The 24,756-nt window shown below is 47.3% G+C and overlaps 2 protein-coding genes across 6 annotated transcripts; one reads left to right on the top strand and one right to left on the bottom strand.

Moving 5' to 3' along the window:
- Nucleotides 1-10,833: 10,833 nt before the first annotated feature.
- SRSF5 (serine and arginine rich splicing factor 5) lies at nucleotides 10,834-24,539 on the bottom strand. 5 transcript variants are annotated; one of them, XR_004777620.2, is made up of 10 exons: nucleotides 24,412-24,539; nucleotides 23,784-23,929; nucleotides 23,624-23,694; nucleotides 23,347-23,445; nucleotides 22,964-23,036; nucleotides 21,591-21,664; nucleotides 21,134-21,244; nucleotides 20,675-20,981; nucleotides 13,642-13,812; nucleotides 10,834-11,003 (listed from the first exon to the last, which is right to left on the bottom strand). XR_004777620.2 is itself a non-coding variant. In XM_035539792.2 (8 exons), exons 2-8 carry the CDS (start codon nucleotides 23,907-23,909, stop codon nucleotides 20,732-20,734), a joined length of 804 nt encoding a protein of 267 aa, XP_035395685.1. In that variant the 5' UTR covers nucleotides 23,910-23,929; nucleotides 24,412-24,539; the 3' UTR covers nucleotides 20,057-20,731. The 5 variants fall into 5 exon arrangements, 4 of the variants coding, with proteins under 4 accessions (XP_035395685.1, XP_035395688.1, XP_035395686.1 ...); XM_035539792.2 differs by lacking the exons at nucleotides 10,834-11,003; nucleotides 13,642-13,812 and having other exon boundaries at nucleotides 20,057-20,981; XM_035539795.2 differs by lacking the exons at nucleotides 10,834-11,003; nucleotides 13,642-13,812 and having other exon boundaries at nucleotides 20,057-20,978.
- SLC10A1 (solute carrier family 10 member 1) lies at nucleotides 13,435-18,894 on the top strand. Its single transcript, XM_035539118.1, has 6 exons — nucleotides 13,435-13,835; nucleotides 14,301-14,511; nucleotides 15,961-16,139; nucleotides 16,750-16,950; nucleotides 18,088-18,274; nucleotides 18,880-18,894. Exons 1-6 carry the CDS (start codon nucleotides 13,435-13,437, stop codon nucleotides 18,892-18,894), a joined length of 1,194 nt encoding a protein of 397 aa, XP_035395011.1.
- Nucleotides 24,540-24,756: the final 217 nt, after the last annotated feature.

Below are 24,756 nucleotides of genomic sequence, written 5' to 3'. Positions count from 1 at the left end.
CTGCATATGTTTTAATGTTGTATTTTTGTTCTTTGATAAGAAACTGTCTAACTAACCAAAAGTGCTTTTCACTTACAAAGGCATAGCTAATATTAGCAACCAGATTCAATTCATTATGTTTAATAAGCTAATAAATATATTTAAGACTTCTTGTGCTATGCTCAGTCACCTTTAGAAAACACTTTATCACTAGTCATTAGCAATGAAATGGTCTCTTCTTTTCAAGGATGAGAGCACTTTTAAAACTTCAGTTTAAGATTATAAATTACAATGCAACTCACTAAAAATAGATTTTAAAATTGATGTTTGTCTTTAGCTTTAAGATGGAAAACAGATTCTTTATATAAGTCTTGGATTTATGGGAGAAGCAAGGAATTTTTCAGGAACAAGTCAAAGAGAAGTTGGTGTCCATTACCTTCACAATATGAAAAAAAGTGTAAAAGATTGCTGTTTCTCCCACATTACCACAATGCTCCCTGGCACAAGCAGAAAACAAAGCTTTTCCTGTGACACCCACTGAAGGATGGAGTTGCTGGCAGGACAGTGGGACAGGTAATGACGGAGGCTGTAGAGCTCAGCCATGCTTTAAATCATCTGAGACAACAAGCTGGGAGATCAGGTGGGAGCCTGTCAAACTTGTGTCAGCAGGAGTCGAGCTTTTTGGGACATGAGCTGCATACGGCGTCTCACTTTCCTTCTCTGTCTTTCTGCCAAGTCTTTACTCACATAATTTGCTCCTAAATATATTTGGAGAAAGGACAGAGAAAGGTCCCCCTGGAGTTTCCATCCCCATCATGCCCACACAGCCACCAGAAGGCCATGCAGTGCTCAGGTTTTAGCAGCTCTTCCTTCCCCTTTTCTGTACACTGAAAGGATAATGCAAGGAGAAAGGGAGCTTGTAAATCATCTCAGGTGACCAGAAACACACTATCTTCTCTTCTTTTCTTCCTATGACACCTGAAGTCTGAAAGAGACAAATGTGTGAAGTGCAGAGTTCAAATGGTAGGCATAGGAATGAAGCTAACTGTTGAGCTACAAGGGGACTGGCATAACTGAATAGGAAACCACCCAAACCGTGAAGCTTCTAGTTAAAACTAACAATAGAAAATCATCATTTGTCAGAGATGATGACAAGTGGATTAGATCATAGTAAGAAGACTGAGGATGTAGCCATATGATGCCCAGATAAGAAATCATAAATATAGCAGCAGGTTGGCTTTGGGCAAATTGTTTTGAAAACCCTGAAGAAAACCCACTGGTGAGTCCAGCTGCTGGTCAGAGAAAAGAAGAGGATCCTCTACCCTTGACACCCCAGTGTGGGTGGGTGAAAGAGGTGAAGGAGCCCCCTGTCAGTGCCTGTTGCCCACTGGTGTCAGCATGGGTACCCAGCTCCAGTCACCAGATGGGTGGCCCAGGAGAGCAGGACTTACCTGGTGTGGCTGTGGCGGGTTGAGAGGTGGGTCAGTGAGCTCCAGCAGGTCAATTCACCTGTGAATAAGCCAGTATAATTTGAGTTTGTGTAGCTGTTGCTGTAACACTTAGTTTAAATGTTGTTTGTGTATAATTGAAGCATCAGTAACAAAATACACAGTAGAAGCTGGAATGTTGGTTTACATGGTAAAGGATGGTATTGTAACATTCAATATTACCCATGCTGGTTGCCATCCAATTCAGCCAGCAGTCTCTGTGCTAATAAATATTTAAGTTCCCAGTTTCACTTGCTCTGTGACACCAGACACCAGGAGACTAAATAAGTCCTCCCCTCCCTCCCCCAGCCCCCACATCATTAAAAATAATTAAACTCTTCTCCTGTGGTGTCCAGGTGTCAGAAGACACCTGGTAAGTCTCACCTCTAACCACCCGTGGATGCAAGGATGGCAGCACTGCAGCTCCTGCTGGTGGGGCAGCCTGGCCTGGCCAAGCTCCCCAGGGCACAGCAGGGAGCCACAAGTTAATCAGCAGTGCCCTGCCATAGGTCAGCACGCGGAGCTATCTGCGTTCTCCAGTGTTTGTCATTTTCCATCAGACTCCATTTTCCTCCCAAATCTCTTTGGTGTACCAATTAATCCAGAGGGTTTTCATTTACTCAGGCCGTCTAAACCAGCAATATGCTAATACCCCCCACAATCACTGCCAACAGCTCGTAATGCATTTTAACTGCTCTTCGGCCTTTGATGTGTTAGCCTTCTGGGCAACATTATCATTACCCTTTATATACCTCCGTAGGTGAATGCAGTGCTGTACAGCGGCTCGCATATGCTAACTGAGAGCCAGGGTTTGTTTGTGCCTGAAATAAAGTGTGTTGTCCTACAAATCCTGCAAGAATTGTTCCATTTTTGTTAGTAAAACCCCAAACAAGCTGCTGACCCAGAATAAAAGACAATAATATCCTGGGAGATCTTATTTTCAAGTGGATGAGCAAATATAGTGAGGAAAAAGACAAACCGAAAGAGGCCTTTACCTGGGGAGCAATGCTGCGATAGGAAGCCTCAGTGGTGGAAAGCAATTCTGGTACGAGTCTGAGTGTAGACAGCATGCCAGCACAAGCTGGTAGTGTGCCTTGCATACGTGCACGTGCTGTAAATAAAAACGCTGCTTTAGCTGAAGCACCGGATACAGCTAGATTCAGGGAAATATAAGGGGCAATTTGTAGGGAGCCGGGGGCATGCATTCTTCACAACTTTGGAGCCATTTACGGTTTTGAGGGCTCTCTTAATGGAAATAGTTACAATTGCATTTCTCAGGGAACATAAATCAGCATGGGTGGCGTCAGGCTGACAATTTGGAAGGGCGCTCAGCCCAGCTCGGAAACTGTGAAAGCATTGAAAGGTCTGAAAGCTTAGTCTGAGATCGTACAGGTTAGCCAAGGTCATTTTACAAAGGCCACATGATTCACAGGTGCTTACAGCGGGTGGGTGGTGAAACAAGCTCCCCAGAACAAGCTACTTTTGTGGGAAAAGATGGATACCTGATGCAAATACGGGTGCGCACAGTGGGGTCCGTGGAAGGTGGAGCAGAGTCATTTCTAAGGAGGGCTGTCAGAGTCAGTGTGATAAAAAGTGTCTGCCCCTGGTACTGTGTCCCTGAGCCATCCAGCGAGGAGAAGGATGCTGCCCTTGCCCAGCCAGGCTGCAGGCTGCAGACTGCTCTACTGATCCTGCCATGTTCTCTGACATAAGGGGTTCAATGGCTCCCCCAGGCCCCATGGTCAACCTGTATCCACACAGCAAAGCCCTATCCTCCAGAGGGCTGTCTGTCCTTGGCGGCAGTGTCCCCTCTCTTCCTCCACCTTCTCTAGCAGCCCTCACACAAGGGGACCTCGGGCTTCAACGCTGCCAGCGCCGGGCCTGCTTTCAAGCAGCACGGCGGGCACTGAACAATAGGCCGCCATGTTGAGGCAGCTAGAGCCCACAGTGGGCCTGACAGCACAGCAGAAAATACTGTGGCGGGGCACAGCCCTCACGTACAAAGCCGACAGGCCCCTGAGAGTTCATTGTGAAGCAGCCACTGACGCGCACAGCTAGCGCTGAGGAACACAAACTGTGCTTTCTAAAAATATAAAAGCGCGGTGCCCGAGGGAGGGCAGCTCGGGGCAGGAGAAGCGGGGGGAAGAAGCTGTCTCTGTCACCCCATCCTTGCAGGGTTTTCCAGGCTTCCCTTGGGCAGCCTCATGCTGTGGGCTGGGGGAGATTCAGAAAAACAGATGCTGCGGGACGGCATGGCATGCCCACAGTCTGCCTCAGTGCCATACAAGTGAGCCCCAGGTGGAGAGAGTCTCGTTCTTTGTGAGCCCGCAGGGGAAGTTACATCCCTCTGCCAGGTTTTGGAGGTAGGATATAGCTCTCCCAGCAAAGCTGTGGATTTGCAGAAGACCTGGCAGCTCTGAAGCATGTGGCCAGACGCACCTACACCGGACAGCCAGGTGTCTGCCACTGGCTGCCCTTTCCAAGCCCACAGATATGGCAGATGAAGAGTGCTCCTCAGCCTCCCGTGCTGCACAAGGGAGTGAATCCCACTGCTGGGCTCTGCTCTGAGCCCCCAGGAGTCGCTTGGTAGTGAAGCGGTGGATCCTTCCTTCCGTCACTCTTTTGCGGCAGGAAGGAGATGATGCTGCACCTGGGGAAACTGCCTGGAAACTCACAGCTGCCCCACTCAGGTACCCAGGGCTCCATAGGACCCGACATGAGGGATGTGCTGCCCCATCCCACACAGGGAGGTGTGGATGCAGAAAGTGCCCAGTCTGCAAATGCAGAAACGGTTAAAGTTGCTGGTAAATAAAACTTGCAGAAGAAAAACATGGTCTAGGCAAAGAAAAGCATCCTTTCCAGCACTGCCAACCCCACATACTCAAAAATTATGCATCAGACTCCAGAGAATCACAGCTTAAGAATCACAAGGGTTTTTGTTCTGGTTTTTAGAGAAAATTATAAATGTTTGAGCTTCTCCTAATTGCGCTCTGGTTTCTTGAACTTTATGATTACATTTTCAAACTTTTCTCCAAATCCCTGAGGGCTACAAACTTCTACATTTTTATTATAAAATAAAGTTGAGAACCTCACCTAATGCCCAGAGCTTTGGGGCAAACAGCAAGATCAAAAGACTTATGCTAAAATGAGGAGAATAGGAAATACTAGAGATCTCAAGAACGAAAACCCTGCAATATACGTGCCTCTTGCCATTTTTTTCTCTACTGTTGCGCAAAAAGCTTTTAGAAGATATTTTGCTGTCTCAAAAAACATCGCATTGCTTAACTGCATTTTTTGCCAACTTTAAGAGCAGGTCTTCAGTAACATTTTGCCTCTGAGAACAGCATTGCTTGCAGCAAAGAGGCACAGAAAAGTTAAGCCAGGGGCAGCAGCCTCAATTTTATCAGGGACACAGAAGCACAATGTTCCCAACAACATGTTGTATACTATGCACTACTGTTCAGGGAGCTGGGAAGGTTCAGAAACATTATCCAAGGTCAAACCCAGACCTGACATGCAATTTTTAGCCTGGTCCACACCTCCTTTGCAGAGCAGAAACGTATTGCCAGAAAGTGGCAGGTGGGTGCCATCCAACTTACTTTTTTCATTTCCTACAGCACTGAAAGACCTGCCATATGTCTTTCCAGGGATACCTGTATTAGGGGTTAGATAACTGTGATAAATGTATCAGTCAGTGAGGAGCTCAGTGATCCTCCAAGATTAAAGGCCAATCTGAGTGCAGACTCAGTACTATGCCTCTTGAAAGGGTCTGGCTTGTAGCAACCTGATTATCGATCGCTGTCTGTAAGAGAACGTGATACTCTCTTGTGCACTGGTCTCGTTAGCTTTATTTACCACGACAGTTCCTGAAACATCCTCTTGTAGATATAATGGCTTCCTTTGTTTGCTGTCAGAATGAACTAATGGAAATAAAAACACGCTGCTAATAATTGTGTCCTGCTATAATTAAAGCAAGACAAAAGCATTGCACTGCTGGGTTTGGCTTGCCGTTGCCTGGGTGCTTGTACAAGACCTGGCACAGGGGGTGACCACAGGAGCAGCAACAACCAAAAGACAACAGTGCCTAATTCATTTAGGGAACTCGAAGCCACAAGGTTTCCATCAGCCCAGAAACTCAGCAAAATATCCAGGAGGACAAGGAATACATTTGGATAGCCAGAGTATCCACAGGATGTGGAAACAACACTCCTCAGGCTCCAGCGTTTAACTTGGGTATTTATTAATGGGAGCAATAAGAGACTTTGTCCATTAGCAGGTCAGTCAGTCCATCACTGTCTGATAAGGATTCGCTTCCCTCAGTTTCTAAAATAAGTCACGGTGGCCAGAGACAGGTCAGAGGATGGATGTGCCTTATTCCTTTAGCACAGTTGGGCAAGATATGAGGCTCTCCTTTCCTTTTACACAAAGAAGCAGGCACAAACCCAGTGGAGATCAGCCTGTCTTTGAACAGCAGGGCTGTCAGCCACAGGCACGCACCTTTGCTGGTGTGCAGACAGGAGCCAGCTCCCTGGAGCATTCCTGACAAAGTTTGGCACACGTGGGCCTAAGGAGCTGCAGAAGGTGAAGATGGATGGCAAAGTACACAAATAAGCAAGGGGTTTTCAAGAGCCTGCTTGAACTTTGAAAAGTTCATGGTTCATCAGCACTGTGCAGAAAGGCCAGGAGTTCAGGAGGGAGGCAACAGGGCTTTAGCAGGATGGTGCACATCAGCTGCACATCAGGGCTGGGGCACTGAGCTTCCCTTGGACCAAAGGATACACCATCACACCAGGCTCCCAGCCTTCCCAGCATTACATCAAGGCACAGTGGAGCCCAGTACCACATCTCCCATCCTCTAGGGTCTTCATCCTCACCACACCACCAGGAAGCAAAACATGCCTTCAGTCCCTGCCTGTAGGGGTGGAACGAGGGCAGAAATTTGCTTTCCTAATGTTCCTGATGTCCTAAAGCAAGGGAAAGCAAGGAAATAGGTCCAGCTCGCTTCTCCCACAAGCAAACAGCATAACCCTCTGCTTGTCCTACCTTCTTGGTCTGAATCAGGGCCCCATAGCAATGGGTGCAAGTTTAAGACAAAGGGAATGACAACAGTGGGGGAAAACAGCAACTCTCTCCCAAAATCCGAACTAGAAAGCGGTGACATAACTATGTCACTGAGTTCTCTCAAAGCTTGCCTTGTAAACAAACAGATCCTCCTTTGCTTTTTCCCCTATCTGAAGTCCCTACACCCTCGCTGCACTAATGGTCAGTAACGCTGCATGCCCTCCTGATGGCTTAATGCCATGTTTCTGCTGCCTGTAGATTTAATCAGGATTCCTTAGCAACATCAAGAAGCCAAACCAGAAGAAACCCTTCGGTAACTGGAAAGGGTTATGCTCATCTTATTAAGCTCAGATTGCTTCAGGACCTTTCCCCTCCCCACTCCACACAGGGGACAGTGATAAAGGAGGGAGCAAGCTCTAGACTGACCCAGGCTGTCTGCTCAGTGACTTTCTCAGCCCTGAGCCTTATGAGCAAGTGCAGTGTGGCTGCAACAGTTATTTTTGCCTTGTGGGGAAATCTCTGCTGTGAAGTAAGCTCATGCATCCTCTTCTCAAAGCACCTAATGTGCCAATGAGAGAGGGGAAAGTCTGATCTAATACAAGCAATCTACAGCTTTGCTGCGAAGACTGCGAGTAGCTACAAGAGTAAGAAAGAACAGAGACTGTGTCTTCAGACACCACTGTCAGTGATGCAAAGATGCCAAAGGAGCATACAAGAATCAGACAAAGCCATGAACTCTGCAGTGGCACCAGCAATTTCATCCTTATTAGCCCTGTAACTCCTATAAGTATCCTGCAAAGGCACTGAGGAGCGTGGCATGCTCCCACATGGTGCTCTCCTACTAACTGAGCAGTTTAAATCTATGGAAATAGAACTTGAGCACAATCTACCCTGATGAAATTATTTAAAATATAAGCTTGGATACAAATGAAGCACACTTACTTCAGGTCAAGGCAAAATTGACCTTCACAGCTGAAAGGCATCTACAGCTAGAAGATAGACAAGAGACCAGGGAACCTTTTATCACCCAGATCATCTCTCCCAAGCTCATACTACAATGGCTGGTCAACTGACCCACAGAAAACACAGGATTTTTTGCAAAGTCATAGCCCAGCATAGGTCAGAACAATGGCAGAAAAGGCTTGTTTTTCCCATGAAAATGAGAGCAATAATCAAAGCTATATGGATCAGACAGAGGCTTAAGGAAGGTCCTGATGGCCTGCCAACAGCATTTTACCAAAATCTGAAGGAAACTTAAGCTGTCAAATATTTATGAAGCTGTCTTTTACATCTGGTCCCTAAGGAAACGAAACAGTCAAGATCAACTAGACCCACTAATTACGTAGTTAACAAGTGACTACAATAGACAATAAGCAATATCTTGGGGAAAAATAAACATCACGGAAACAAATGGGCTTCCTACACTCTGCGTAATCGCCCCCCCACCAGAGGCCTGTCTTTGGGGTAAGCCTGCTCAATGCCACCCTTCCTGTGGGCAAGGGCAGCCAGCCAGGATGTCCCTCCACAGGTGGGGACACACTGGTGGCCCAGGTGTTCTCCTCGCCCCACCGCAAGTGCAGGCCTCCACGGCTGATGTGCCTCATGCCCTTGGGATTGGTTTCTCCAGAGCTCCCTGGACTCTGAGGACATAAGCATAAGCAATGCCCACCTGACCACCAAGCTCAAATTTACAGTGAATTCCCTAAAATGGAGAAGAGGCATAGGAGTTAGCTGGTTTTTCACTGCTGATCAGCTGAGAGCTAATGCTGCTGAGCACTCCCCAGGCCCCCACAAGAGACAAAGCCATCAGGAACATCACAGGAGGGTGCACAGTACCCTCCTCCGCCTGCTTAAAATAAGTGTCACCAAAGCAGACAGATGCTGGCGCTGTGTCTCAGCAGGCATTAATTTAGCCCATACGCAGCACTCTTACATCATTTGTTCTGGGCAGAGCTAATTGCAAAATTAATTATTTTCCTATCAAACAAAATTGTGTGAGAGGTTTTTTGTTGTTTTTTTTTCTTTTAATCCTGATGGATGCTAAACAGGATTTGAACCAACACAAACAACGCTGGCTCCTGCTGGCACTCAGAGAAGTGCTGTGGGGCAGAGCCAGCAAATGCCCAGCACTGGAACTCATGGCGCAGCCACCAGGACGGCACAGGGACACCCCGCCATGGGACACAGGGTATTAGACCATGTGCTGTGGGATGCCATCACAGACACAGCTGGTCAGTGAGTCTCTGATGGCACGCCCCAGTAGCTGGGAGAGGCCTCCATGGTGTGGTGCCAACCACTCGAACCAGGCCCCTCTCCAGCCCCCCTCACCCTGCCAGTCCCCCAGCATAGAGACACGGCGGGACCCAGCACAGGGGTGAGGAGAAGGGAGCACGGCCCTCATCCTGGCATCAATTGCCCCAGCTCATGGTGGCTTGTGCCTATTTATAGGAGGCCCTACTTGAGCATGGGGCTGGACCAGACAAACTGCAGAGGTTCCATCCAACCTCAACCATTCTGTGATCCTGCAATGGTTTCCATCTCAGGACAAGCCTGATCGATTTGTTCTCGTTACTTGCTATCCATCAGAGTAGGATCAGACATAAACAGACTTAATCACCACCCCAGACACACAATTTTCCTTGTGTTGAGCCAGACCAAACTGCAGGCAGCAGCTGCTAGTCACACAACTCAGAGACCTACCCTGCGTGCATTTATGAATAAGCCCAAGGCAACCAGCATTTGAGCAACCCAAAAGGCTGGGAAGGAGACACAAAACCAGGTCAGCTTCTGCTTTAATTATGACAGGAGCTTCTGGAGAAAAACGGTGGCTCTTACTGTTTTTAAAGAACTAAAGGTACCTAGATTTTAATTGGGAAGCCAGGTGGGCTGCATCACCCAGATGATGATAACAGAAGTGAACTGTGGCCTTGGGGAGCCACAGCTGGAACAAATCATGGCAAGGAGTGATTGCCCCTGCAGAAACCCATCCTCTTCAAGCCTGGTGGTCACTCCAGCACTGGGCAGACACAGCTGCAAGGGTAACCCTGCCTCAGGACAGGCTGCTCCAGTCCTTTGGCATTCCTGTGGTCAGATGGGTGCTGACCCACCACGAGCATCCTCCTGAACAAAAGGACAACACTCAGCAGCTGGGGGGGAGAATGAAGAAACAATGATATAACAAAGGCTCAGGAGGCTGTTTCTGGCACTAAATGGAGCCAGACACCTTAAAACCCCACAGAAAAATAAATATTTAAGCATATAACTGTACAGCAAGTAAACCTTACATGAGCAAAGTATGGGCACCCAGATGCCCAGGTCACATCTCAGACTGTGGGCCAACATAGTGTGAAATCTGGCACAAATCACATCACCACCAGTCTTATTGGGCACATCTGCTGAAGTATGGCTTTTGGGCAACAACTGGGCTGAGTTCAAGTTATGTTAAATTCTGTAAAAACACAGAAGAAATAACAGCCCCAGCTGCAAATTAGAAAACTGGACCTCGGCTCCCCACCAGTGAAAGAGGCACGAGAGCCTCTTCATATTTGTCAAGTAAATTTATGAAGCTGCATTATGAAAGCATAAAGCACTGACACCATTGGTGTCTTTAAAAAAAAAAACTCTACAAGACAGATCATGCTGAGCTCCAACAAGAAGCCTGCAAACTTCTGTATGGTTTGCTTTCTTAATATCACCTTTAGTGCCTCAGGCTTGTCAAACATCCTGTGACACCCAGTATATTAGACCATACCCCTGAATCTGGGAGTATCTGACAATTAAAAAAAAAAAAAAATAGGTCCAAGCGATGGCACCTACGGTGAGACTTTGTTGTTTTATGAGGGCTTTTATCCTCGGAGAGCAATCTGGCTCTGGGCATGCAACCACTGCCCTCAAGTGGCCTGAGCTGCGCAGAACCTCACCGTGCAGAGAAAGCTACTTGGGCACATTTGAGCTGTGAGGAAAATAGAGAACATTCACAGAACATTTAGAAATTTACCCTTTAAGAGCTGAGTCCAGAAAAATGGACAAAAAAAATGGTCAAAAGCCACTGGGTGGCTGCTGCTGGCCCCTCCATTTGGCTCCTCCGAGGTCAAAGCCTGCTCTGTGCCCCGCTAGACAACGTGGAAATCTTTCCTCCAACCTTTCTGCTCCATCTCCAGGCACCCTTCTGGGCACCAGCAGGTCCCAGGTCCCACCGCAGTGAGCAGCAGCTTCAGAGCCACAATGCAGCTCTTCGGCCAGGACCAACTGCCAGCACCCAGCTCCAGTGCCTGTGTAAAACAACCGGACATCTCCAGCGTGAATCAGAGTGAAATAATGATGCTCATTTATTCTGCCTCTCTCAACCAGTCTCTCCCTTGCTTCCCGTGGCGTTTCGTGCTTTAGCTACTGGGAACGAGCAGGGACACTTGAAGAGCAAACAACTAGCAGGCATTTTTTTAATTACTGGAGTAGTTGAAGCATTCTTCTACAGTCCTGCAAAGACAAAGGGTGAGGGTGTTACAACATCATCATTTTAAAACGTTGAGCAGCGCTGAGCTGGCAGGGGGAGGTCTGGGTGCTGCGTAGGCAGCGACACTTCAAAACCACTTAGCTGCTTGACTTGACCCTTCTTGCATCTCCTGACAACATTCAGCGGACAGCTAAAAGGCCAACACTGTGAAAACAAACATTTCGAGAGGCTGCATGGGGATCTGGGCGGGGGGGGGGGAAGAAAGGGAAGGGAGGGAGAAAAAGAGAGGCAATTGCTGGGCACTTTGCTCCTGCATTTTCTGCTAGTTCCTAGGGCCTTGCTGACACACAATACCTGGACAGCACCTACATTATCCCAGGAACCTTGCAGCTGCCCAAAGCAAAATGAAATGCATGCAGTGTAGCAGGCCACCCCCTCTCGCTTACTTGGCCAGGGCCCTAGAAAGGTGTCTGGGTGTCCCTCTTTGCCTCACCATTGACACAGAGGCCTCTGAGGGCAGCACTGTAGGCACTAATGGCAAGGCTGCAGGAGAAGCCATGGACACACAGAGATGCTGGTGGCTCCTGGTGTGGCTCCATCCTGCTGTGGGCACTCCTCCTCCCAGCCTGATCAGGGATGCCGTGCTAGGCTACAGAGCTATTGTTGGTTGTTTTCCGGGCTGGCTCCCAGCCTAGAAAACAAAGTTCCCAACCCAAAGCGAGTGGGGAACACAGGGAGGGCTGCCCTGCCATTCCTTCCTGCTGCCAGTGGCGTTTCCAGAGCAATGGGACTGGAGAGGTCAGGCCCGCGGAGCTCCTGGATGAATACGGGCGACGAGGACGTCCCTGATGTGTGCAGAGCAGCATTATAATGACCTTCAGCAAAGGGATTAAAGTTTGGCCATACCACAGTGAGCCTCCCAGGTTGAAATCCCTTCCCCAGTCCTGTACCACGGAGGAAAGGACTGCTGCCCTAGAACAACACACATTCTGAAAATTTCCCTATCTAAAATACTTTCAGACCCAGGTTTTATATTCTGCAAGCAGAGGACAAGATTTTGCCAAGGGGGGAAGATTTTCCTGATGCAGAAGGACTGAAGAGCGCTCCTGCTCACTGAGCATGGCCAGGAAGGGATGGAGCAGCAGGCAACCTCACCAAAGCCTTTGAGAGCTGTGCTCACAGGTGTGTAAGGTAATGGCATTCACTTCACTGTGGTTTAATGTGTTTTACTTTGCATGTTGTTAGAGACCCGTGCCTGACCTAGGGGGTGGCTCAGGTCAACTTGCTCCATAAATGAAGACAAAACCGCTAGAGGAGTCAGGAAGCACAGCACCTGCAGTGTGGACAATGCAGGGAGGCACGTCCCATGTCCAGCCAGGGCACGGGGAGCGGTGGGGGACCAGAAGAGGTCCCCTCTACAGCAGCTGGAAGAACAGCCTTTGACAGCCACCTCTTTACTCTCGCTTCCCACTGTGGTGCCAGCCACCCTGGTCTCCTTTCCCTGCACACCCGGGCACTGTGTGCATGCCGTGCCCTGCCAGGAAGCCTTATGCTGGAAGCACAGGCATGCACTGCAGAGGTCAATGGAGGGTCCTGCCATGTGGAGCCTCTGCTCAGTGCTAAGGGGGGAATAATATTTTTGAATGTTGAGAAAGCTTGATGAATTAATTCTCTTATGCAATCAAAAAAAATCTAGATGGTGCTCTGATCAGAAGAACTTGCATCAAAAAAGGGACATGAAAGCCCCTAGCAGTTTCCTAGAGACACTACTAATCCAAGGGGGAATTTCCCACAGCCTCCTGAGGCAAAGAGGGAAGAAGCCTCTTTGCTCGCAGCAGCAGGTGTGGAATTTCCTTCCTAGTCTGTTAAGAGATTGACTTATGGACAGAAGCATAAGCATTTTATAACACTTGTTAAAAACAAAGTACCCCGGCTGCATCATGTTTTTAACCATTGGCTTCAGCTGTATCTTGTGGACAAGAGCTCTTCTGCCTGTCTTTACCAGTTTTGCATGAGCCTTTCTCTTGCTTTCACCAGCTCTGCCCTCGTATTCATGGTGAGGACAAACAGTGGAAGAGGAGGGAGACCAGAGCAGAAGCTGCACCAACTGCCCCGTATATTGCTGAAGGGAACAGGGTGCCCCTTGGCTGCTGTGGATCTAACAAGCTGAGTCCTGTGACTAGTGTCGGTTGTCCGTGCGAGTTGCATAAGTTGTCTGTTGTGACTCTGTACATCAGACAAGTTACAATTTACACAACTCCTTAGAAGAGATTTCCATTTCAATGGCTGCTACATAAGAGTGGTGGCCTGAAAGAGAAAAGGTGCAGACCAAAGGGAGCAGGAGAACTCGCATTTTACTTGCATTCATTGTATTTTATTCAGACTTCTGAATCAATCCCTTCCTCACATTGACAGCTGCTTACAGAAGAAGGGACGACTAAACTCTTCATCAGGATGAACAAGTCCAGGGGAGCCTCTGAGAGCCCAGAGCTCTGGAGCCCAGGTTGCACACAGAGCACCTCCTTGACCAGTGCAGCACCTGTGTTTGCATTTGGCCAGCAGGCCACAGACACAGCCCTAAATGTGATCCTTATTGTGGTCCTGTTCATCATCATGGTGTCTCTGGGGTGTACGATGGAGATAGCCAAGATCACAACTCACCTCAGGAATCCCAAAGGCGTAGCTATTGCTGTAATGGCTCAGTACGGCGTGATGCCCCTGACAGCATTTGTACTGGGCAAGCTCTTCCAGCTGGGCCCTACGGAATCCCTGGCCATCCTCATCTGTGGCTGCTGCCCAGGTGGAAACCTCTCAAACGTCTTCAGTCTGGCACTGAAAGGTGACATGAACCTCAGGTAAGCAAGGCTGTGTGCTTGTTGCCCAGGCCAATCCAGTTGTACAGCTGGTTCAGAAGCTGGCTGAACTGACATTAGCAGTCCACAAGAGGCTGGACCATGACTGAAGTACTAAGCCTAGAATAGTTTTAAATCACCCAGGCTGCTCAGCAAGCCAATGTGTCCCTGCGAAAAGTGTGAGGCATTACTCTCTCTGTTACATGTGAACTTCTGAAGTATGGGCTGTACCCATAAAAAAGGGTCTATTCAGAGCTTATACAGAGCTTGAGCCATCTTCCCCTCACTCTGTTCATATCATAGCCTCCTACAACCTGATAGTGATGTTGAGGGCGCCTCAGTGACAGTCTGGGAAAGAGCAAGGTAAACTTCGTATTAAAACCATGCGTCCAGATTAGTAAAATAAGTATATTTCACCAAAAAAAAAAAAAGTAATTATTCTATTGAAGGTTTCTTTCTCCATCTCAGCATTGTAATGACCACATGCTCAACGGTTCTGGCAATTGGACTCATGCCTCTGCTTCTGTATCTTTACTCGGGAGGACTGTATGAGGGTGATTTGAAGGGCAAGGTACCTTACAAAGGAATAATCACCTCCCTGGCCCTGATGCTAATCCCTTGTGCCATCGGCATCATCTTGAATGAGAAGAAACCACAGTACACCGGATTTGTCATCAAGGTAAGAAGTATCCTGTGCTAGTCACCTTTCAGCCAGGCACCTCGAGGAAGTTTACAAAAACAGAGTCACAGAAATATTCATTTCTTTAAAACATGCCACAAATCAATGAAAGGGTTGAGGATAGTACTCGGGACATCCACTTCCCTGCTTTAGTCATTAAAATATTTTCCCAGAGTAAAGCCCTCCACCTTTACCAGACAAACAATAATTTGTAGGCATCTTCCTGTTTTGTTCTCCTTTGCTGGTTTCAGTTTTAACTTCAATTTCTTTTGCTACAGACAGCACTAATTAGCCTCATAGGCACTGCCTCTGACTATTGCTGCAACCAACGCAGACCCCAGATAGAATAAACAAACATTTCCCACTTCTCAGAGCTGCAGCAGAGCACAAACTATCCAGCTGAACCCACTAGACCTCTAAGCACATGCTTATGCCTGGAATCATCTTCCTGCCTCACTTGTCCATTAAGCATTCAGACATCAGAAGGAGAATCTGGACAACCGGCTAGGCCATTGCCTAACTCAATAGCAGTACCCAGAGAGCTGCTAACAACTTTGTAAAGCTGGTTTTCCTGGTTTCTTTCACTAAGGCTTCATCCCAGAGAAACTGAGACCAAGCACAACAAGATTTTGGCACCCTGACCTAACAAAGACCTGACAAAATGGCATTAGGAATCACTAACCTGTAAGAGAGATGGGAACCCAGGAACCAGGCTAGGTGTAGGAGGAGCAGAGCTCTTTATATGTCTCTTTAGCCAGCACAGGGCAGTGATAACCAGACTGTTTCAAAAGAAACATTGAAAATCTAGCATAAGAAGGTGACCTACAGTGGCCCAGCTGCCCCTTAGTTCTTGTTCCTTTCTGCTAACACTGCTTTTCCATTTATTTCCTCTACAAAAGAGGAAGCAGTAGAGAGTTGCTTTAAAAATCACCTGGGGAGCTCCACACAAACTGGACTCCAAAGTGGAGAGGCAGGCATGAGGGTTGTATTCTGCCTCCCAGAATCCCCCAGGTACTACTTCTGCTGAACACCGGTAAGACAGCCTGAAAATGCAGCCCCCCACCTGCATTCCACGCCTGCTGCTGTGAGCAAAGAGGCTTCCTCCCCACCTGCTTTGGGTAGCAGGCATGTCATGCCAGACTCACAGAGGGACGTGGACAGAAATGCATAGCAATGCCTGAGAAACATGGCTGGCAGAGCAAGTCACTATATATACATGCCAGAAAGATACTTAGTTAATTAAGGTCTCTCTAGGTAATGCCTAAAGATGGTGTCTTGTTCATTTTTTTTTATAACATTTGCGTCCATGGAAGGCACTTACGCACCAGTGCGAATCTCTCACTATAAACCCACGTAATGGATGGGGAACTGGGCACAGCCACTTCCAACAGCTGATGCAAATTTTGTTGGGGGTTTTTATCTTGTCCCTGTCTTTAACACTTATTTTAGACGGGGATGGTTGTGCTTCTGCTGTCATCTGTTGCAATAATTGTTCTATCTGTGGCCAACGTGGGAAGCAGTATCACGGTCGTCTTCTCACCATCCCTCCTCGGATCTTCTGCCTTGATGCCTTTTATCGGATTCCTTCTGGGCTACATTCTCTCCGCAGTCTTCAAGCTTAATGACCGGTATGTTCCCCTGCTCCTCCCTTCCCTCACTCTAAGACCAGAAGAAACAGAGAGACACGGTATACAGAGCAATGGGGAAAGCATTGGCTTCAAAATGGATGCAGTTTTGTGAAATACGCAGGCTGCAGTTTCCCAAAATGTGTCCTAGGAGTATGAGCAGACACACTGCAAGCTGGTCCCAAGTCATACTCCCACACCTTGCATAAGAACAAAACAAACAAAATACTTCTCGTTCCCTTCCCCTCCCATCTAATTCGGGTAAGATATCCTCTAGCCCTCACTGTTTTCTATTCACTTTTTGCTTTCACAACTTGGACTCCTCTTTTTACCTTGGAAACAGACTTCTTCTCTGTGGGAAGCAGCAGAGTGGGACACAAGTCCTCCAAGCACCATTAAACACAAAGTCCACGTTTATAGCATGATGTGTCTCCATACATTGCACAGGGAGCACAAGGCAAAACCTTCTAGGGTTCTTCTCAACATTGCTCCCGATAAAGCAGCTTTTAGCACAGGCAGATGCATGAAACATTACAACAGCAAGGTGGGTGGAGTCTGTCTTAAATTGTTTAAAATGGATCAGATTTTGTCAGCGTTTTTCCTCCTCCTTCAGCTGCAGGCGGACAGTGTGCATGGAAACCGGCTGCCAGAACATCCAGCTGTGCTCTACCATCCTCAAGGTTGCCTTTGCCCCAGAAGTCATCGGCCCCCTGTACTTCTTCCCACTGCTCTACTTGATGTTCCAGCTTGGAGAGGGCCTTCTGCTGATCCTGGCCTTCAGGATTCATGATGGAATAAAGAAGCCAAGTGGCAAGTACAGCTTTGCCTCTCTATTTCCTAGTCTTTCCAGCCCAAGCCATATACGTTTACCTATAATTGCCAGACAATTGCTGCTTTCTAGGGACAGAATAGTTGCCATATATAACTCAAGAGTTACCATAGCCTACGCACTAAGTAGAAATCACAATAAAAAAATAAATAAATAAATAAAAAGAAAAGTAGAGGTAATTGAAAACACTAGGAATTAGGGCTTCCCACATCAGCAGAATGTCTCAGAAATAAACGTACCATCTATACTACCAGTGCTCACAGGTTTTCAGAGTGCCATCCTTGAACCAGTACAGGTGTCCTGCAAAAGCTGTGATTTGCACTGACCACATGCAAGGAACAGCCTCATACACGCCTAAAACCTACAGCAGAACGTTGATCTTTAATGCATCAGATCTTGGCTTCACTACAAGCTGTTGAGAGACTCACTGAAGGGTGTCACTTCTGGAGTGGGGGGAGAAGAACGGACCTGCCACATATTGTAGCTGAACAAAGGAAGCATTTGGATCTTTTTCTAGTAAAGCTCATTAAAAATACATACGGTGTTGGTATAGAGGTGTGATAGACTCTTCTCCAGCTTCAGTGGGCCCATAATGTCAAACCCATCTGACTGTGTGAAGTTCAGGGAATGAACTGCTGAACGAGACCCTCCACCAGCCATCCTTGTGCTGCTTCTGGCTCACTTTTCTCCAGACCCTTGGGACAGAGAAGCAGCTGAGCAGTAAGTACCATAGGCTGCTGCAAGAGCGTTTCACCATCATTTGTAGCTACAGCTGAAGGATGACTGACACTTCTGTTAACATGAGTGACCATTCTCTGCTAACAGGAGAAGGGGAAAAAAAATCACAACTTGAATACCAAGGTGTTCCTTCAGTGCAAAGCAGATGATAGTAGGAACAGACACATAGGTGGCTTGCCAGACTGTGGTGAAAGGGTAGCTTTCCCAACCCAGACTCATGAAATCACTGGACACAAAATGGCTTAAATATTTTGACAGAAGGTCAATTTTTTGCTTTGTTTTTTCTTCTCTCCTTTAAAAAACACCCAGCAACAACATTGCAGTTACATCACAATCTTTTTATAACCTGGGCTCAGAACTACCTACTCTCACATTTTTCTTTAGATGCAACAGAAGCGACCTGTGCAGCTGCGGACACAAATACTGCTCAAGAAATGAAACCAGCATCGAGACTCTGCAGAAACAGCAGGAAACCAGGAAAATGGTACAGAGAGATTCTGCAACAGCCGCTATCACAGCCCCGCAGAGCTCCGCCTTCTGCAGCTGGTTTACAGGTTTCCAGCAGTTCCATGTAAAGCTTCGATCTGCTCCTCTTACACCACAGGATGTGCCACAGAGCTATCTCCACCCTCTCTCGCTTTCCAAAGAGCGTGCTCCTCAGACGGCTTCTCCCTGCCTGCCCATGAAGGAGAGTTCCAGGCTCCCACAAAGAAACAAGTCATTGCAGCAACCTACAGACACTGCTTTTCCTCTGGGACAATTTAGGGCCATGCTCCCAAGTGTCTGCCCCCAGTTTTGCCTATGCAAAAACCACCACTCACATCAGTTTCCTTTCTGAATTTCACATACTTGTAACTGTCCTGCTGGCACCTTCCAAGCAGTTCTCAAAGAGATCGCTGAAGATTAGTGTAATTTCTCTAATAAAGACCCAAAACGGGGTGTGAGAGTTTCCCAGTGTAGAAGCCAAGACCCGGCATGCAGCTGAGTACCCCGTGGGCTGCTGCTCACTCCTTTTCCATGAACCCGAGCAGCGTGCGGTGTGCCGCTGCTCTTCACGCAGTAGACAGCACAGAAATCCTGAACGTGGCTATGCCAACTGTCTCCGTGAGCGGAGCTCAGGTCCAGCAAGCTGTACCGCTGAAAATATGTGAGCCCTGAACACGCCTTGCTTTGCAGGAGTCACTCAACTAGGCAGAACAAACCTCCAGGACACTATCTAGCTACCTTCGTACTTAAAAGTTCAGCACCACGGATGACCGCCATTAAAACCTGTAATGTGCTAAAAATACACTGTAACATGAAATAAACCAGCCGAACTAAGAATAAACAGGATCAAACCAGGAACCTACACTTAATAAACACAAGGTCATTTTTGACCAGAAGTCAGTATAACCCTCTGTAATGCAAAGCCTGAAACCTCCCACTCCCAAAAACTGTCCAGTAATAATCTCGTTACCTACGCTATCAATCTGAATCTCTCACCGCTTGCTCACAAGGCACAAAAGCTCGTTCACGTAACCGTGTTCCAAGCTAACAAACAAGAAACCAGCAACAGAAAGGAGAAAAGGCAAAGTGTCCTGCACAGACACCAGAAATCTACCCACAACCTGAGAGCCAGCTCTGCTCTGTGCAGACCCTCCTCGAGTTTCCTAGGACCTGACCATAGGTTCCAAGGATTTTTTAGAAGGTTTCAGTGTGTTACTGGATTAGCTTTGTACTTTGTAAAGCACCTCAAAAGAAAACATTTGTAAATGTTTAGATTCAGTTCTAAAGCTCTCTTGTAACGTGGGTAAGGGTTTGAAAAACACAGGGATTGCACGTTGCTGCCTCTGTAATGGGTGGGTAAACATACACAGAACCAGCAGGCAGAACTGCAGGGCACCACTGTTGCAGTACTCCCAGATGCCAATTTAAAATTCCCTCTTCTTTCTCTAGAATGAGGACTCATTCCTATAAAAATATTTTATCCATATCTCAGTGTCCTCTCATACACGCATGCACACACACAGATGAAGTTTAATGACTGCGTCCATCTTTTAACATTCCACACTTACTCTCTGAAAAATAAATTAAAATCTGAACGATTCACCCATTCCAATTTTTGCTATGAACTCACTCTCTCACAGCAGGCTTCTCCTTATTATCAAGGTTCTTATCTCAGAACGTGAAGTCCCCCAAAAGACGCAGATACCTAACGGCGCAGTGTGACGTATTTTGGAAGGAAGTTCTCCCCCACACCCAACACGTTCAGTAACAGCTTTGCTGTAGTTGAACAGTTAAAATATTTCTAGATGGGTCTACATGATGCACAGTCACAAACACTTCACCAACAGTAATACACCAGAAGCAGAGACATGTTTCTTTATACTTTATTTGAGCTATTTAGTTCTCAAGTATCAAGAATTAGGGTGCTTTATAGAATACTATTACCACAGGGCAGTGAAATGGGCATTTTCTTACTGTAGTGCAAGTCGTATTAAATGAAAAGCTTTTAAAATAAAGTTTTATTACCAATATTGACCAGCACTTAATCTGCTGACCTCTAGCTGAAACAATGGTTCTAAAGCATGAAAAAAATACGCTCTGGAATAAAGCTTTATGTACAGCACATGTAGAGCTCTTAGATGCCTAAAGCTATTAGTTTAATTTGATATATTAAACTAATATTCTGAATTGCTATTCACAGTTGAATATACTGGGAATTTAGTGTTTAGGTTACTCTTTTTGGAGTACAAAAAAATTTAAAGTGGTCTGCTTTAGTTATAAAGAGCTCTGTCAATATACACAAACTATACACTTCAGACATTCACAAAAAATGTGAGCAAGAAAAGGGTTATCAAAAAACATTTAATACAATTAGTCAATAACCCTCCCCACCATGGTCCACATCTACAAAGATCCCCCATCCCTCCTCCCTCCCTTCCCTCCCCTCCCCACCCAAACCCTTCCCCGCAGAAAGTCACATACTTACCACAACTTTTAGCAAGTATGGTTTAAAAAAGGGCCCCCAGGGCAAGTTACTTATAGTTCAGTTGCCACTGTCAACAGATCTGGACCTCGACCTAGACCTCTGCCGATCCACAGATGCTGGGGATTTAGACCTACTGGAAGAGCCACGTTTCTGGCTCTTCTCTGGCATTGGAGATCTACTAATTGATCGAGACTTGCTACGGCTCCTACTCCTCGACCTGCTGTAAGACTTGCGGCTTCGGGAACGGGAACGGCTACGAGACCTGGATGAGCTTCTGCTACGAGACCGTGACCTGCTTCTGGACCTACTGAGGAAGCAATGAGCATCGGTGTCAGCAACGGAACATCACAGGCCACTACAGCAACCACGCAGTTCACTGGTCTCCAGTCTCACTGTCTGGTCACTGACTTCAAGGCTTTCTTAATACATATTGAATTGTTACTTAACAGATATCCATACCTGTGTCTTTTGCTGCCTTCAATTAGTTTGATTTTCCTTCCATTAATTTCTTTACCAGAAAGCTTTTCAATAGCATTCTTTAAGTCACTGTAAGAGGCGAATTCAACCACCCTACAGAAATTAAAAAGGGAAAAAAAAAAGCCAAAACAGCTCACTATTACAAATTGTATTCTTGATGGTAAGAGTGGAAAAAAAAAAAAGTACTATGTAAAAAAAAAAAATACACAACAGTTTAAAAACCCCCACACTGCTTGGTGTGTAGTAACACCATGACAAACTCAAGCATGAACTGAAGAATTCCCCTCCCCAAATACCACAGACTGCAAGTTCAAAGGGTAGCTAAATTAAGCCATGAACAGCTGCTGAGCACGGGAGGTAGCCAGCCTCCCTCCCCAGGTATCTACACAATACAGATGAATACTAGCCTATAGCTTTCAAGAGAACTTTAGAGGCTTACCCTTCATTTAACTTAGGTCTGTGTGCATCTGCAAAGGTTACTTCCCCAGCTTGTCTCATGAAGTCTTTGAGATCCTAACACAAGACCAGTAATGTTATGCAAAGAAGTAGAAATAAATACTTATATATATAAAAATAGTTTTTTTTTTTTTTTTTTTTAAAGAGCAAAGAAAAGAAACTTATGACTACTGAAAGAGAAGATGTTAGATAAATTACAAACATGGCAACTGCCATACTTGTATTCTATCAAAATTGAATTATCTATATCAGGGCACGAAATAAATGAAAAAAGCATAATGCTTTAAGCAAAATGCTAATAAAGTGTCATAACATTAAGGAAAATTAAATTAGTCTATGGAGATTATATAGATTAGAAAGAGAGAGAGAGATATCTAAAAAATACATCTGTATATTTATATATGTATACTGGACTGAGTGCAAAATACTACCCATATATTTTTGAATTATTCCAGTTTCCATTTATATTACGAGTCTTATATGCATACAGAATTACATTTACATAACACCATTATTTTGTGCCCCATATGTCATTAAAAATATAGTTTACTTTACCTTTATTAACATTTCCCTAGGCTAGCCAAGCAGCAAACTGCATTAAGCGACCGGAGATACCGTCATGATTTATGCCCGACTGGCTCTTCGCCACCCACTTGTCGAACACTACCCAGTCGATGGAAGCCATTAATCGCACCGCCCTCCCTATTAGGAGACTATTGACGGATCCAGACATTCTCTATGCTTGATGTTACCAAGGACCACTTTACTGCGATCAGGATTCCAACGACCACCTAATTTCGTATCTTTCAACTCTTTTCGACCAGGAACTCTTATTCGGAAGCGTTACAGGAAGAACAGCTCTCAACTTAGGAATCAGATCTCGTTAACGCTCTGGGACCGCTGCAATGTGGCACTTTAAGGAGTGCATCGATTACATCTAGACCGGCAAACACAGATCTAGAGGTGGCCAAGTGACATTGTAGGAGCTGACTGGAAAGTCAACCAGGCCCAACCAAGAGTGACCAAGACAGAACGATTAGGATAACCCACAGGCACTCCTCGTCATAAGGCCAACGACACAGATAGGCTGGCAAATAAAGGGTTTAATATGTGGTTAAAATGGATTTAGAAAACAAGAAAATAAATAAATATATTTCCTCAAACATATACATTTATTATTATAAATTAAAATTAACTAGTTTTCATTCAAAATATTTAAATTACATTATTTAAAATTACATTAATTACATAAACATTTTAATAAAATAGAATTACTTTTAATTGATTATTTTACAAAATAATTACATTACATACCCATTAAATGAAGTCAAAATAGTTAATCGTGTTTTAACAAACCTGCCAGCTGACTCGGGATGACAGATTTTCTACTATGAGACGATTTTCTGTTCTTACAGGTGGGGCACTTCTGCTGGGAAATAAACATTAAGTATTAATTATTTATTAACTTAAGCATAATCACGTTTTAATACCAACAAAGACCGTATCAATAATCAGTAGTCAACTTATCACTCTTGTGACTATGTAATGCCCCGAGTAATCAAGGACAAGCGTCAATTACTTTGGGGGTACAAAAACATAAAGGAGATGATCATATCTGGTTTTTTTGATCTTCACAATCCTACTGCCACATCTGATTGACTAGAAAGTACCTCGCATTTGCCAATGAGATGGACCCAGAGTTATTTATTAAAACCACGTCAGTTCACGGCTATACGTACCTCCTGTCACTACGTGGACGGCGGCTACTGAAACGGTCAGAGTACCGCCCTCTGCCTCTACCACCCCTAGAGCGTGCTCTCGCATGCTCAATTGTAACCCTGCAGAGGAAAAAAAAAATATTAAGGAAGGGGAAATCATGCATTTTTAAGCATTTTTTCATAGTTATTGGGTGAAATAAAGCTACAGCTGGATTTGAACAGTGCTGATAACAAAACGCACCTGAAAATCGACACATATTTTTTACGTTTGAGTAACACAGGAGATACAGCAGCTCACCTCTCACTGCAAAGCTCTTTTCCATCCAGTTCATAGACAGCGTCATCCGCATCCCTGGGATCCTCAAATTCCTGCAAACCCACACAGCAAGAGCACCGTTAAGCGCCCAGAACTCTCCACGCGGCCTCCTGCGCTCCCAGCGCCCGTGAGGCGCACTCACCACGAAGCCGAAGCCCCTCTTGAGGTCGATGTCCCGGATGCGGCCGTAGCCCTTGAAGAAGCGCTCCACGTCCTTCTCCCTGGCGGCGGGGTTCAGCCTCCCGATGAAGACGCGGCAGCCGCTCATGGCTGGGGGCGCGGAGCTCGCTGCGGGAGGGAGACACGGCCCAGCCCCGGCCCGGCCCGTCAGACCCGGCCCGTCCCGTCAGCGCCGTGCCGGTGACTCAGCACGCCCCCGCCCCGCCCCCTGCCGCAGTCCGCAGCAGCCCGGCCTCGCCCCCGCCGCGGCCCAATCGCAGCCCGCCAGCTGGAGCCCGCCCCGGCCTCCGCCAATCTGAGCGCGCAGCTCCCCCCTCGGTCCCGCCCCCCCCGGCCCGGCCCCACCCCCCGAGGCGCACGGGCAGAAAAGCCGACGCCATCGCTCCGCCACAAAATGGCGGCGCGGGCCGCGCCCTGCACTCAGCGCCCGCCGCGGCGGCGGCTGCACGCGGAGCACCGGTACCGGCCCGCCGCCCCGCCCCGCCCCGCCGGGACCCCGTGCGCCGCCGCCGCCACCACCCCTCGGCTGAGGGAGCCGCCCGCCCCGCCCCCCACACACAGATAGCACCGGGCCCCGGCCGGTCACGAACCTGGGCTGCGGGTCCCGGTGCGTGCCGGGCCGGGCCGTGCGGGGCGGGGAGGCCGGTGCGGTGCTGGCGGGCGGCTCCTGCTCCCTGCGCGGCGCCTCGCTCCCGACTGCCGCCCGCCCCGCCCCGTCGCCGCCAACGGGAGGCGGCCCCGCGCCGCGGCCCCGCCCCGCGCGCCGATTGGCGGAGGCGGCCCTGGCCCCGCCCCGCCCCTCCCCGGGGTAATGGCGGCGGGCGGCCATCTTGGGGGCGGCGGGCAGTAGAGGTTGGAGGTAGGGGCTTGACTGAGAGCTCCTCCCCTACAGCTTGCACAACGTGCCGTGCTTCGTGCTGACACCCCTTGCAAGT

Source organism: Cygnus atratus, chromosome 5, assembly GCF_013377495.2.
Source record: "Cygnus atratus isolate AKBS03 ecotype Queensland, Australia chromosome 5, CAtr_DNAZoo_HiC_assembly, whole genome shotgun sequence".
NCBI classification, from domain to species: Eukaryota; Metazoa; Chordata; class Aves; order Anseriformes; family Anatidae; genus Cygnus; species Cygnus atratus.
This window is presented reverse-complemented; position numbering and strand designations above follow the sequence as displayed.